The sequence below is a fragment of the Gasterosteus aculeatus genome, chromosome 12 (genome assembly GCF_964276395.1).
Source record: "Gasterosteus aculeatus chromosome 12, fGasAcu3.hap1.1, whole genome shotgun sequence".
Classification (NCBI taxonomy): Eukaryota; Metazoa; Chordata; class Actinopteri; order Perciformes; family Gasterosteidae; genus Gasterosteus; species Gasterosteus aculeatus.
The window spans coordinates 740,670-755,339 of NC_135700.1; the positions used below are offsets into that span (position 1 = coordinate 740,670).

The 14,670-nt window shown below is 49.9% G+C and overlaps 1 protein-coding gene across 1 annotated transcript; it reads right to left on the reverse strand.

Moving 5' to 3' along the window:
- Positions 1-6,004: 6,004 nt before the first annotated feature.
- On the reverse strand, positions 6,005-12,536 carry tollip (toll interacting protein). Its single transcript, XM_078085346.1, has 7 exons — positions 12,422-12,536; positions 12,152-12,298; positions 11,356-11,505; positions 8,580-8,762; positions 8,037-8,189; positions 7,019-7,103; positions 6,005-6,924 (listed from the first exon to the last, which is right to left on the reverse strand). The coding sequence occupies exons 2-7, from the start codon at positions 12,182-12,184 to the stop codon at positions 6,701-6,703; spliced, it is 828 nt and encodes a 275-aa protein (XP_077941472.1). The 5' UTR covers positions 12,185-12,298; positions 12,422-12,536; the 3' UTR covers positions 6,005-6,700.
- Between the last annotated feature and the right edge of the window lie 2,134 nt (positions 12,537-14,670).

Here is a 14,670-nt window from a genome sequence, read left to right on the forward strand (position 1 = left end):
ATAGGAACTAATGCATTTGATTTGAAAGAGGGGCCACCAACAAGCGTCTGCTACACTTCACCAAAGGTCCAAAATATTGGCCAACAAAGGCTTGTTCAACAAGCGAGCAAATACCTCGCGGGGACGGACTTTTGATCGCGGATGTTTGATTTTGGTTAAATTCTTAAGGTCATTTAATCATTATGTTTTGATCAGAGTTGTGATTAAAGGTTTGGGTGGGCCGCAAAAGATTTTCAGATTTCAAATTGGGCCGCGGCATTCTCGAGTTTGGGAACCGCTGCTCTAGAGCTTCCACTCTTATGCTTAAAAGGCATTGCTACACGTTCAGCTGTGCTGTGCTCAATGAACTGCGTTGTTGTGACCTTCGAATTGGTGTAACTATAGCGTATTTTATCTTGAGTTGACACTGGACAACAACATACATATTACCCATCAATCATCATTGCTCATCACAAAAATACCAAAGAAAATAAGAACTTATTCATTTCATTGAATAGTTTTTTGTTTCTATAATATATGTAGGATAAGCATATGATTTTGGTATAAATTGCTACTTTTCCCCCAAAAATAATAACAACCATGACTGAGATAAGTTTGCCTTTTTAGGTGTATAAATAACATTTGACACTGATGTTAGTTTATTACCACGTGTAGTTGAACATAAGCATATTGGAGAGAGAGTATAGCGTTGAACCGAGGGAGGGCCCGTCGAGCGATGGTACTTGGGGGGGAGTGATGGGTGTAAATCCTACTGGAGGAACCTGCAGACCAGCAGCTGCACTTAACTGGCAGAAGTGGGAGAGCGGGGAGTGAGTATTACTGGAGGGGTCTCTCCAGTACGTACCCCCTGACCAGCGTGTCCACAAAATGAGTCAGAGTGCATGGAAGTCTGAGAAAAGGACTACTTTATTCCCTCAGTGAACATTGCAAAAGTTAGTTAAGTTAAAGAGTTCAAATGGACCATTTAGAGACCAGGTTTACTGTGATTGACAAGCTGCGTTACCAGCCGACATGGAGTTTGTTTGCTCGCTCGCTGTTGGGATCACCATGGGATCTCTACAGCTAATTGGTTACAAACCCAGTCTTTGGATTGGCTGGATTTAATCTCTTGAGATTTATTCCCATTCCCAGAACTATAGACGCAAATTTCCACAATAAAAAATTTAACAGTCAAAAACATTGTTAAAACACAAACGGCACTTCTCCGTAGTTGACAACCAGCTACAACCCTAATTTACCACAATGTCGGCCGCACATTTAAGACCAATGCGTCCGGCTCGCAGACCGGTCCGTTTTGGTCAAATAACGCTGACGAGCCATTGAATCTGAATATCTTGCCAACTTGAGCATGGTGGGCGTGTAAAGCAAAGCACCCTAGATGTTTTTAATGTAATGGAACTGTAGAAGCCATTCCACTACATTTGTATCGTGCATAATGAAACTGCCTTTTCTGTTGATTTATTTGTGATGATGTAATGATGACGCCAGGGGGCGTCGGCTATTTAAATGTCACCTGAGTAAGGCCAGGTGTATTTTCCGTCCAGCTTCTCCTGGGTCCTGCCGGGGCCTCCTTCCTCCAGTAGGAGGCCAACTGCTGAACCACCTTGGCTGTCCTTTTGACATGAAGGAGCCCCTAAACATCAAGTTCTCTTCTGTTGACCCCTTGCCCGGTCTCTAATGCTCATTTCGTCCACAACGCACATGTGCACTGGTTGGGTGAACTCACAGGGTCCCTCCAGTCGTCTTGCAAGAGTAAAGAGCGAGTCCACTGTTCCACCACCTGGTGGAATCCACAGCGCTTCTCTTGAATGAGCTTTCCCTGGAAGGCTGTGATCCCTGACAGTCCAGTTTCAGTGGAGATGTGGGTTCAACGCCCACCAGTGTTGGTGGGCCGTGGTTTGGAGCAGCTGCAGAGGGGATCGAGTGAGGCATAAGTGGCCTCAGCACCAGTTTACTAATTGTATTCTTCCCACATATAATGAGAGAAGGGGCGGCGGGCGGCGCCAGACGAGACACACAGCTGTTATAGTCTGGGACTTCTCCTAGTTTCCTTCCAACAAACCCACACGTACCCACACTGAAATAAGCATTCAACATGTCTTTCTTGCCAAAAAAAGAAATCTTCTAGATTTTTTACTGCATATGTGTGGGGTCCAGGGCTGTAGTGGAGGGTAAACGCACGTAAACGCCGTTTACGCACCTCTGGAATTTTGGAAATAGCAATTTCGCACCTCTAAATAGCGTTTACGCACCTCTAAGTGGCGTTTACGCACCTTAAAGTTCCCTGCGCCTTGTATTCTCCTGTTGGAATAATCCGAAATAAACTTGGTATAATTTTAAAACAGTTTCCTTCCTATGTTTCCTATTGTTGAACATTTAAAAGCCGTAGTCTGAATCATTTTCATCTGCGCTGTATTACAGTCTGTGAGCATCCAATCAGTGCCTTGTGGCTGCAGCAGCAACACCAATCAGGATCCAGGAGGTGTGTAAACACACGTTGTGGATCAGCCTGCCTGCCTACCTGTTCGGAATGTGTAATATTCGTGTGCGTGCACTGACATTTAATTGTCTAAGTACGACACGTACCAGTAAGTTTCTTTTAGTCGGCGCTGTATGCGTCCATCTTTATTAGTGCATATTTACTTCTGCGCATAAACGCGCACCTTGATGACCTCATCACAACATGACAGACATTTGAACCGGAAGTATCCAAGATACTACAGAATGGATTACCGCCGGTAATTACCAATGGATATCAGGCGATATTTGAAGAGACCATTCAGTGCTCCCACTCCCACAAGGCCTCAAGTACAAAGTAAGACTGAAGAAGATCAATTCACGTTTTTAACGTTGTTTTGGTTCGCTCAACATCACATTAAGACAGGGACAAACGCTATTAATAACGTGCTTTCAAATAGATAAGGCTGGCTTGTTACCTGCATTCCAAGTCCCATCTGAATAGGCCTAATAAAATGAGTAATTATCCTCACGCATATTGCTGCAGATTAGGCTAATTCATTGAAAAATTGTCGACAGATTATGTGCAAGCAGGTTAGACATAGCTAAGAGAAATGCTAAGAGAAATGTTTTAGTTTAGCTATAGAATCTTCAAATTTCGCGGTCAAAGTCAAATATATTAGTTTTTTACTTTCATGATGACAGGGGAGGCTCTGCCTCAAGAAAGATCCATCACATTATGTGAAGTCCTGGCTGGTGAAGCGGAGCCATGAACCCCTTTATGACTTTATTATGGGTTAACAAAAAAAGTGACAAAATCTGCTGGGTCAAAAATATACATACAGCAACATGAATTGGCGTCAATGAAATGAGCCTCATGGCCTCTTGACTTCTTGTGAGTGATTATGAGTGAGTACGGCTGGTGACGTCTATTTCAGCGGTTCCCAAACTCAAGAATGCCGCGGCCCACTTTGAAATCGGAAAATCTTTTGCGGCCCACCCAAACCTTTAATCACAACTGTGGTGGAGACGGTGCGTTCAGGGTCCGATGGATGCTTTAAGGTGCGTCCGCTCCCGCCGCCCCCCTCGCCATCCACGCCTTAAATCTTCGGCTGCTTTTAGAATAACTTATTTTCCCCGTTAAGATGGTTCAGCTACTGTAGAGAAAAGGTGCACCGTCTCTCGCTCTTTAATCTCATGAAGTGCTCGGCAAGAACGACAGATTTGTTTCTCCGACGCGCCCTGAAAGCAGCTCCGTATCTCACGCGCTTGAGCGCCGCTCAGCATCTCGCCGTCGTAGACGAGCTTTGTCATGTTTGGCAGAGCGCCTTGAGCGCCGTGTACAACCAGTATAGATCAACCGATTAACCAATTGATCCATATATATGAGGCGCTCCGGATTATAAGGCGCACTGTCGTTTTTGAGAAAATTAATTAATCTGTCCGTTTAAATTGTTTGTGCTTCAATTAATTAATCATAAATATTAACTAAAATATTAATAAATAATAACTTTTAAAAATTGAAAATTAAAACCATTCTTTATTTATTGTAAATGACCTCTCGCGGCCCACCTGCAGTACCTTCCACACTTTGGGAATCGTTGGTCTATTTAAATAGGGCTCATGAAAAAGCAAATCTTTGACTTGAACAAGTCAGGAAAGTGACTTGGAGCCATTTCAAAGCAGCTGCAGGTCCCAAGAGCAGCAGCCAACACTTGTTTGTAAGTATGAAGTGCACGGCGCCGTTTTGTCACCATCAGGAAGAAGAAAACCACCTGCTGCTGAGAGAACATTGGTCAGGAGGGTGACGAGTCAACGAGAAGCACCAGAGAGCAGATCTGCTGCTGGAACAGACCAGCGTGTTTGCATCTCCATGGACGGAGAGGCTGCCGTGCAGGAAGGAAGCTCCTGCTCCAAAAGCGGCGCCTTAAGGCTCGACTGTCTGCTGCTGATCACGTGGACAAAGATGAGACCTTCTGAGGAAAGTTCTGTGGTCGACGAAACCAAAATCCAGCTGTTTGGCCACAATGCCCAGCAATGTGTCTGGAGGAGAAAAGGTGAGGCCTCTAACCCCAAGAACACCACGTCTACTGTCAAGCAGCGTGGTGGTATTATGCTGGGGGCTGATTTGCTGCCAATGGAACTGGTGCTTTACAGTAAATGGGACAATGAAGGAGAATTACCTTCAAATTCTTCAAGATAACCTAAAATCATCAGCCTGGAGGTCGGGTCTTGGGCGCAGTTGGGTGTTCCAAGAGGAAAATGACCCCAAACACACATCAAAAGTGGTAATAGAATGGATGAATCAGGCTAGAATGAGGGTATAGAATGGCCTTCCCAAAGTCCTGACTTAAATCCCATTGAGAACATGTGGACAATGCAGAAGAAACAAGTTCATGTCACAAAGCCATCAAATTTAACTGAACTGCACCAATTCTGTGAGGAGAAGATTCAATGAAGCTTGTGGATGGCCAAGGGACATGTGACCAAATACTAGCACTGCTGTATGTGTATTTCTGACCCAGCAGGTTGTCACTGTTTCAATTATGTCATAATTAAGTCATAAAAGAACCAAACTTCATGAATGGGTCGTCGTGGCGCAGGGGTTAGAGAAGGTGTGCTGGGAAGCACAAGGTTGTTGGTTTGATTCCCCATGTTCCATTTCGAAGTGTCCCTGAGCAAGACACCTGACCCCTAATTGCTCCCCAGGCAAAAATGTGAAAAGCCATGTGTTTAAAGTGTAATGTAAGTCGCTTTGGATAAAAGCGTCTGCTAAATGACCTGTGATGTAATGTAATGTTTTTTGTGACAAAGTATCTGTTCCAATCACTATCAGAAGAATCTGACTTGTAGAATTAACAGGAAACTCAAGAGCCACAACATTGTGTACGTCAACTTGACTTGTGTGTGTTCTCCAGGCTTATTGAAGGACGTTCGTTGGGGGATTGAACTTCGTCATGAGTTAAAGCATTGGACAAATGTCACATTCTATACAATCAACATCTATGGCATTCTGTCCCTCCCAGGAGAAGGATCTTCTCCCTTGACATTTGTTTTCCTGTGCTGATGTGAGGGTTCTGGGGCAGAGCAGGTTGCATGTGTACAGACTGCAAAGCCCCCTGAGGCTAATTTGTCATTTTGTGCTACACAAATTAATTGTATTGTATAAGTATTTGGTGATTCAACGCTGTGTGGATGGTATGATCTGCTGAACGCGACTCAGCCGGCCTGCTCCTGAAGGCAACTACTCATTCCTCCAACAACAGGTAGTTAGTAGCTAGCTAGTTTCCACAGCCGACCAACTATTCATGACGGCTGGATGAATGAAGAGTTCTTTTCCCCAGCGTCTAACAGGACGCTACAATCCACACAGGCGCTCCACAGGGGGCCGATAGAGGGTCACACACGTCTCCATCAGTAACTACGTTCACACATCGGCGTCGCGGCTACGGGACAAACGTTGGGCTTCAGGGTGTCGGCCAAGGACGCACTGATGTGAACACGAGCGCAGCCGCCATCGAACCAGCGATGCAAGCACACACAGGGCTGGCTTTGATATTTCATTTAATACAGACAACAGAAGGAAATGCCGGTGGTTTTTGAATCAAAAAAAGAACGGCGTGTCCAAGGAAAGCTTTGGCATAAAGGATTAGAAGACGAAACGTGTGGCGCTCGGCTTTGGGGTCCGTTACATCCAGTTAGGAATCAATCAGTCGTGTACACGTGATGTTTGGTCTCCAAAGCGCTGCAGAGCCTCACAACAGGGCAATATGTGAGTAAGTTCAGAACCTTAAAGTGATTGGAAATGGTTTTAATCACAACTTGGGCAATAAATGAGATGTGATCGCTGTGACATTCAGTCCTAAATCTCAACCTGTCCGTTCATGTGTTCACTTACCACCACGTAGGACTCTGTGTAATACATCACTTACTGTCAGTCACATCTGGAACGCACTAAACACTTTACAGCAACGTGGGGACCCGCAGGTCCACTGCAGGTCACTACAGACACATGGAAGGGAAAAGGTCCTCAACATTAAACAGAAGGTGGACTCAACACGGCTCAAACAGCTCACGCCTCCTGCCCCGACACCCCCTACGGCAGAGAGCGCGGCCCCCGAGGGGGCTGCAGTGAGTGGGTGAGCTTTGAGTCTGTGTGCGAACAAAGGACGGTGTCTAATAAAGACGGCTCTGTGTCTGTGTGTTGCTGTGTGTGTGCGCGCTGTGAGCCAGCGTTCTGCAGTTAGAGCTCCTCGGCCATCTGCAGCAGAGAGTTGATGGCAGCGTCCTTGTTGCCCTGCTGTGCGTCCAGCACAGTGCGGACCACCTCGGTGTCCAGGTTGGGGAACATGTCCTGCAGGGCCTTCAGGTCCTCCTCGCTGCACGGCGGCTCCTGGACCCCAACAGCTGGCGCGGCAGCCGGCATCGCCATGGGAACCATGCCCTGGTTGTAGACCGCGGGCACTCCTAGCAACACGGGACGCACACACAGATCGCAGGGAGGACATGAACACGCTGCATTGACCACGGTCACATGTAAGAGACGGCGTGTGTGTCTGACCTGCAATGGGCACATATCCCACCCCCTGCTGATACACAGACGGCATCAGGACCACAGGCTGACTCATCATCCCTGCTGGTAAGTTCTGCTCAGAAGACAGACAAAGATTGTTCCTTTCAACATTTATGGGTCAATCATGTGACATTATTGGACCCAGAAGGACCTTTTCTCCCACAGACAGAGATCATCACCCCACTTCACACACTTCAAGCCTTTCATTAGAAAGTCAGAGCCGTCTGATATAAGAGTCCGGGGGGGGATTCCAATGAGGACGCAGCAGTGGCCGGGTCACAAAGAGCTGCCGCTCCACTGAGAAGCGCTGGTGACTTTAGGAAAAGGGGGCGGAGCTCGTACTGCCACACCGAACGGTACATCGTTGAGTTGTGACCCCCGTGGACCTTGTGACCTCTACTGGACCGGCTCCACAATGGCACAGTGTTTCACCACTGCGAACATGGATCCTTGATCCTCCGGTCACACTGAGGGGGGGGGGGGGGGGGTCCTGCTGAAGTTCCTTTGTGCAGGGCTGCACTGCTCCTGTCCTCGAGTTGATGGCTTCTGTATTCTGTAGTTTATGATACTTTGGACTTTATCCACTGATTTCCACCACATACACACCTGACAGACTCGACCAAAGGCCGAACAGATGCATGCTGGGTGATCGTGCTCTCTGCTGTCAAATTGAGTGGTGATATATGCAATATAAATAAAGTCCGTCACAAGTAACTGAAGCTTTAAATACAAACATATTTTAGATAATATGTGGTGTTATTAGATAATATAACAGCACAGTGCGTGCCATTTAAAAAAGGGTTTGTCTGATGTTTAGATTTGCATTTCACAGAATCATGTTAATATAAAAAAATACAAAATTACAAAACTCTATTAATTACAGGGGAGCTGGATCACATGGAAGAGTTTGAATCAGTGCAGCCCCCCCCCCCCCCGCCACAAAAAGTGTCCCGTTAATGTGGTTAAGTGACCCCAAGTGACCCCAGCGTTCTGTGCGTGCGCTTACAGCGAAAGACATCACCAGGTTGATCATGCCCTCCTTGTCGTCGCCCTGCCGGCCGCTGAGGGTGAACCACTCGTCCACCACGCTGCCCTGCCGCAGGCCTTCAGGGACGGTGACGTGAGTCCACGCGATGCGGTCGTCCATGGAGAACGCTCTCTGGGTGCACACAACACAACAGGCTCATGAGTGACGCCACGTAAACCCAAATGCAGAATGAAGAAGCGACGTTAGCTTTCCTGCCCCCAGAGGGCAGCATGGCGCACTGAAGCTGCTGCACCTTCCTGACTCCGTGACGGCGGGTAGATGGTGAACAGCACTTTGATAAAGTAGAACTCCAATACAAAAAACATGACCTCATATTGGGTAAGTAGAATAAACGCATGTATGTAAATATGTATGTTGTTATGAAGACAACGGTCACATTGACAAAGGCCTCATCCATCATCAGAGCATGCTACATGTCAGCTGACGTTGTATGTATAGGGTGTAGGGTTAACGACATGATCAAAGGAGGCCTGTCACTCTTAGCAGATCAGCCGCTCTCACCTCATCGAAGATCTCCAGGTAGAAGGAGTCCACGCCGGGAGGCACGGTGCACTGGATCACCTTGTTCCAGCGCGGGTTCTTGGCCCCGTTGTGAGCCGTGGGCGTTTCGTAGACGGCGTATCCCAGCCGGACCCGACAGTACGGATCCATCCGAGTCATCCCGTAGTTCTTAGCCAACTTGGCCTGCACACAGAGACCGGGTGCGTTCTGTTGGTATGGCTGCAGTCACAGTGCAACCCGCCTGCGGCTGCTGCCGTTGCTGATCGGATCAGAGCCTCTCAACTTAAGTGAGAAAGGATCGGTGAACATTCCCGACCGATACCAATCAAAACCAACCTTGGATCAGCGGTGGGAGCATTCATGAGCACAGTGTGTATCCGCATGGAGGAAGTTGGTCTGATACTGATTCAAGGAGATGTGACAGTAAAGTTTAATGAATAACTTGGTACCATGTTCGCACCCATTTCATTGTACTGTTTGACAAATTGAGGACAGAAAATATTTCAGTAGTACTTTAAAATCAAACCTGAAGTTCAAATAAACTGAACATAAAGAGGTTGATTGTACACAGTGAAGCATTCAGAAACATTCTTGATATATAAAGTACTACGTCCATGATGCCCTCTTACAGCACGTGTCGTTGTACTGAGCAACATTACATTTGACCATAAACAATATCACAGATCTGCTTACCCTGCATACGGGTCACAGGGGGCAAGACACAGGACCACACAGCCACACGCCCATTCACTCACAGCCACACAGCCATTCACTCACAGCCACACGCCCATTCACTCACAGCCACACGCCCATTCACTCACAGTCACACGCCCATTCACTCACAGCCACACGCCCATTCACTCACAGCCACACAGCCATTCACTCACAGCCACACAGCCATTCACTCACAGCCACACGCCCATTCACTCACAGCCACACAGCCATTCACTCACAGTCACACAGCCATTCACTCACAGCCACACGCCCATTCACTCACAGCCACACAGCCATTCACTCACAGCCACACAGCCATTCACTCACAGCCACACGCCCATTCACTCACAGCCACACGCCCATTCACTCACAGCCACACGCCCATTCACTCACAGCCACACAGCCATTCACTCACAGCCACACGCCCATTCACTCACAGCCACACAGCCATTCACTCACAGTCACACAGCCATTCACTCACAGCCACACGCCCATTCACTCACAGTCACACAGCCATTCACTCACAGTCACACAGCCATTCACTCACAGCCACACGCCCATTCACTCACAGCCACACGCCCATTCACTCACAGCCACACAGCCATTCACTCACAGTCACACAGCCATTCACTCACAGCCACACGCCCATTCACTCACAGCCACACGCCCATTCACTCACAGCCACACAGCCATTCACTCACAGCCACACAGCCATTCACTCACAGCCACACAGCCATTCACTCACAGTCACACAGCCATTCACTCACAGCCACACGCCCATTCACTCACAGCCACACGCCCATTCACTCACAGTCACACAGCCATTCACTCACAGCCACACGCCCATTCACTCACAGCCACACGCCCATTCACTCACAGTCACACAGCCATTCACTCACAGCCACACAGCCCATTCACTCACAGCCACACGCCCATTCACTCACAGTCACACAGCCATTCACTCACAGCCACACAGCCATTCACTCACAGCCACACGCCCATTCACTCACAGTCACACAGCCATTCACTCACAGCCACACGCCCATTCACTCACAGCCACACGCCCATTCACTCACAGTCACACGCCCATTCACTCACAGTCACACAGCCATTCACTCACAGTCACACAGCCATTCACTCACAGCCACACAGCCCATTCACTCACAGCCACACGCCCATTCACTCACAGTCACACGGCCATTCACTCACAGCCACACGCCCATTCACTCACAGCCACACGCCCATTCACTCACAGTCACACGGCCATTCACTCACAGCCACACGGCCATTCACTCACAGCCACACGGCCATTCACTCACAGCCACACGGCCATTCACTCACAGCCACACGGCCATTCACTCACAGCCACACGCCCATTCACTCACAGCCACACGCCCACTCACTCACAGCCACACGCCCATTCACTCACAGTCACACAGCCATTCACTCACAGTCACACAGCCATTCACTCACAGCCACACACCAGGGCTGGACTCAAAGTGACCCGTTAACGTCTATTCCTAGCCACTATTCCTTGACCTCTGTGGAAAAGGTCACAGGATCAAGGTAAGATGGTTGTTTAGGGATCCGACTCGTCTTCACTGAGCGGCGTGGTTGTGGTGACGGAGACGCATGTTGGTGTAACTTTATTAACAAGGCTGCAGCATAATGAGTGATGCTAACAGATACTCACATGAGCTGCGTTTCTCTGTCATCATCGTTAATTCTCGTGAACAGCCGATAATTAAACCATATTATTTAAATATTGCCACCGCAAGGCATTGTGGGACGGAATGATCTCCTTTCCTTTGGGTTCGTATCCCTACCAAGGACCTGATGGTCAACTTTGGCGACTCTGTTAACGCCCACTCTGACTGCAGGAACCTCGGCGTGACACTCGCCAGCCGACTCTCCCTGACTCCAACATCACTGACAACATCCTGTAGATACTCGCTCTACAACATCAGGAGAACACGTCCTCTTCTCACTCAGAAGGTAGGACACAAATGTTTTTAAACAGACACGGTTATATTGTCTAACAGCACAGCGGAGACCTTCTCACCTGGACCACGGTGATGCTGAGTCGCCCCACGGTGCCGATGGAGCCTCCAAACTGCAGCTGCCGGGCTGCCTGAGCGTCCAGCTGGACCTGCTGCTGCTGCTGTGTGGGGGCGATCCGGAGGAACTCCTGGGGAAGCTCCCCAACGTACACCTGAAGCCACGAAGAAGCAATAGGCACAGATGAGCAGACACGCCTTGGTCAACCGTGATAAGCGCACTTTCAAAATCACACGCGTGACTATAAAGGCATCAAACAGCCGTCTGCTGGTGGACCTGAAGCAGCTGTGTAGAACACCAGCAGAACGAGACCAAACATCTGCAGCTCACATCAGGGCAACGAGGTCATCCGCGACCCACGCGGACCAAGAGGGACGCCGAGGAGTCATTCACGTCCCCGCAACCAACACAATGTCCCTGTCCCTGATCACACGGATCACACGTCACCACGTAGCCCGGATGTGAGGGTCCGCTGGGCTTCAGACTACAAAACGCCCCCTGAACACGACACGTTCACTGGGGAGACAAACGCTGACTGACACGCTGTTACGTCAGCGGTTTACTGACGGTGACGTCACGCCGGACACTAGTGACGGTAAACTAGCACTACGGCCCGTCCCCTCGCTGTCCCCCGTCAGGCTGTCCCCCGTCAGGCTGTCCCGTTTGGGGACCGTGTCAGGCAGACCGTCTAATACACATATGTGTACTCGTTGTAAGCTAGTTCCGCCCCGCCGACAGACCAGGATTCTGCCCGATGACGCGACACCGGACGGTACTGTCCCCGGTACTGTCCCCGGTACCTGTCCCCGCTGCGTGCTGATGGTGGTCGCCATGGCGTGTGTTCGGTGTGTCGGGGTCTGGATTTAGATCCTCGAGTCGTCTTTAATCCCGCTGATTCTGGCACAACAACTGCGCTCTCGGGTTGACGCAGATTTGACCCGGAAGTGCTGTAAAAAAAACAAAACTTTATTTACATCCAAGATCCAAATTGGTTTGTTTTTGAAAACACATTTTGAGGAACAGATGTTGATATTTAGGAAATATAATATAAGAATAAATAAGAATATTACTGCAGTTCCGTAATGAAATGGTCGCCGTCGCTCTGATGAGTCACGTGAAGTGCAAGTCAGTGTTAAAGAGACAGTACAGCATGGGAGGGACACTACAGCATGGGAGGGACACTACAGCATGGAAGAGACACTACAGCACGGGAGGGACACTACAGCATGGAAGAGACACTACAGCACGGGAGGGACACTACAGCACGGGAGGGACACTACAGCATGGGAGGGACACTACAGCATGGAAGAGACACTACAGCACGGGAGGGACACTACAGCACGGAAGAGACACTACAGCATGGGAGGGACACTACAGCACGGGAGAGACACTACAGCACGGGAGGGACACTACAGCACGGGAGGGACACTACAGCACGGGAGAGACACTACAGCACGGGAGGGACACTACAGCATGGGAGAGACACTACAGCACGGGAGAGACACTACAGCACGGGAGGGACACTACAGCACGGGAGAGACACTACAGCACGGGAGAGACACTACAGCACGGGAGGGACACTACAGCACGGGAGGGACACTACAGCATGGGAGGGACAATACAGCATGGGAGGGACACTACAGCACGGGAGGGACACTGCAACACGGGAGGGACACTACAACACGGGAGGGACACTACAGCATGGAAGGGACAGTACAGCATGGGAGAGACACTACAACACGGGAGGGACACTACAGCATGGGAGAGACACTACAGCATGGGAGGGACAGTACAGCATGGGAGGGACACTACAGCATGGGAGGGACAGTACAGCACGGGAGGGACACTACAGCATGGAAGGGACACTACAGCATGGGAGGGACACTACAGCATGGGAGAGACACTACAGCACGGGAGGGACAGTACAACACGGGAGGGACACTACAGCACGGGAGAGACACTACAGCATGGGAGAGACACTACAGCATGGGAGGGACACTACAGCATGGGAGAGACACTACAACACGGGAGGGACACTACAGCACGGGAGAGACACTACAGCATGGAAGGGACAGTACAGCATGGGAGAGACACTACAACACGGGAGGGACACTACAGCATGGGAGAGACACTACAGCATGGGAGGGACAGTACAGCATGGGAGGGACACTACAGCATGGGAGGGACAGTACAGCACGGGAGGGACACTACAGCATGGAAGGGACACTACAGCATGGGAGGGACACTACAGCATGGGAGAGACACTACAGCATGGGAGGGACAGTACAACACGGGAGGGACACTACAGCACGGGAGAGACACTACAGCATGGGAGAGACACTACAGCATGGGAGGGACACTACAGCATGGGAGAGACACTACAACACGGGAGGGACACTACAGCACGGGAGAGACACTACAGCATGGGAGAGACACTACAGCATGGGAGGGACACTACAGCATGGGAGAGACACTACAGCATGGGAGGGACACTACAGCATGGGAGGGACACTACAGCACGGGAGAGACACTACAGCACGGGAGGGACACTACAGCACGGGAGGGACACTACAGCACGGGAGAGACACTACAGCATGGGAGGGACACTACAGCATGGGAGAGACACTACAGCACGGGAGAGACACTACAGCACGGGAGGGACACTACAGCACGGGAGAGACACTACAGCATGGGAGGGACAATACAGCATGGGAGGGACAGTACAACACGGGAGGGACACTACAACACGGGAGGGACACTACAGCATGGGAGGGACAGTACAGCATGGGAGAGACACTACAACACGGGAGGGACACTACAGCATGGGAGAGACACTACAGCATTGGAGGGACACTATAGCATGGGAGAGACACTACAACACGGGAGGGACACTACAGCATGGGAGAGACACTACAGCATGGGAGGGACAGTACAGCATGGGAGGGACACTACAGCATGGGAGGGACAGTACAGCACGGGAGGGATACTACAGCATGGAAGGGACACTACAGCACGGGAGAGACACTACAACACGGGAGAGACACTACAGCATGGGAGAGACACTACAGCAAGGGAGGGACACTACAGCATGGGAGAGACACTACAACACGGGAGGGACACTACAGCATGGGAGAGAGACTACAGCATGGGAGGGACACTACAGCACGGGAGGGACAGTACAACACGGGAGGGACACTACAGCATGGGAGGGACAGTACAGCATGGGAGAGACACTACAACACGGGAGGGACACTACAGCATGGGAGAGACACTACAGCATGGGAGGTACACTACAGCATGGGAGAGACACTACAACACG

Coding starts and splice junctions, on each gene's coding strand:
- tollip (XM_078085346.1), bottom strand. CDS start 12,184: ATGGCGACCACCATCAGCACGCAGCGGGGACAG. Junction 8,190..8,579: donor ACCTGGAGATCTTCGATGAG/GTGAGAGCGGCT, acceptor GTGTGCACCCAG/AGAGCGTTCTCCATGGACGA. Junction 7,104..8,036: donor ACCTGGTGATGTCTTTCGCT/GTAAGCGCACGC, acceptor TCTTCTGAGCAG/AACTTACCAGCAGGGATGAT.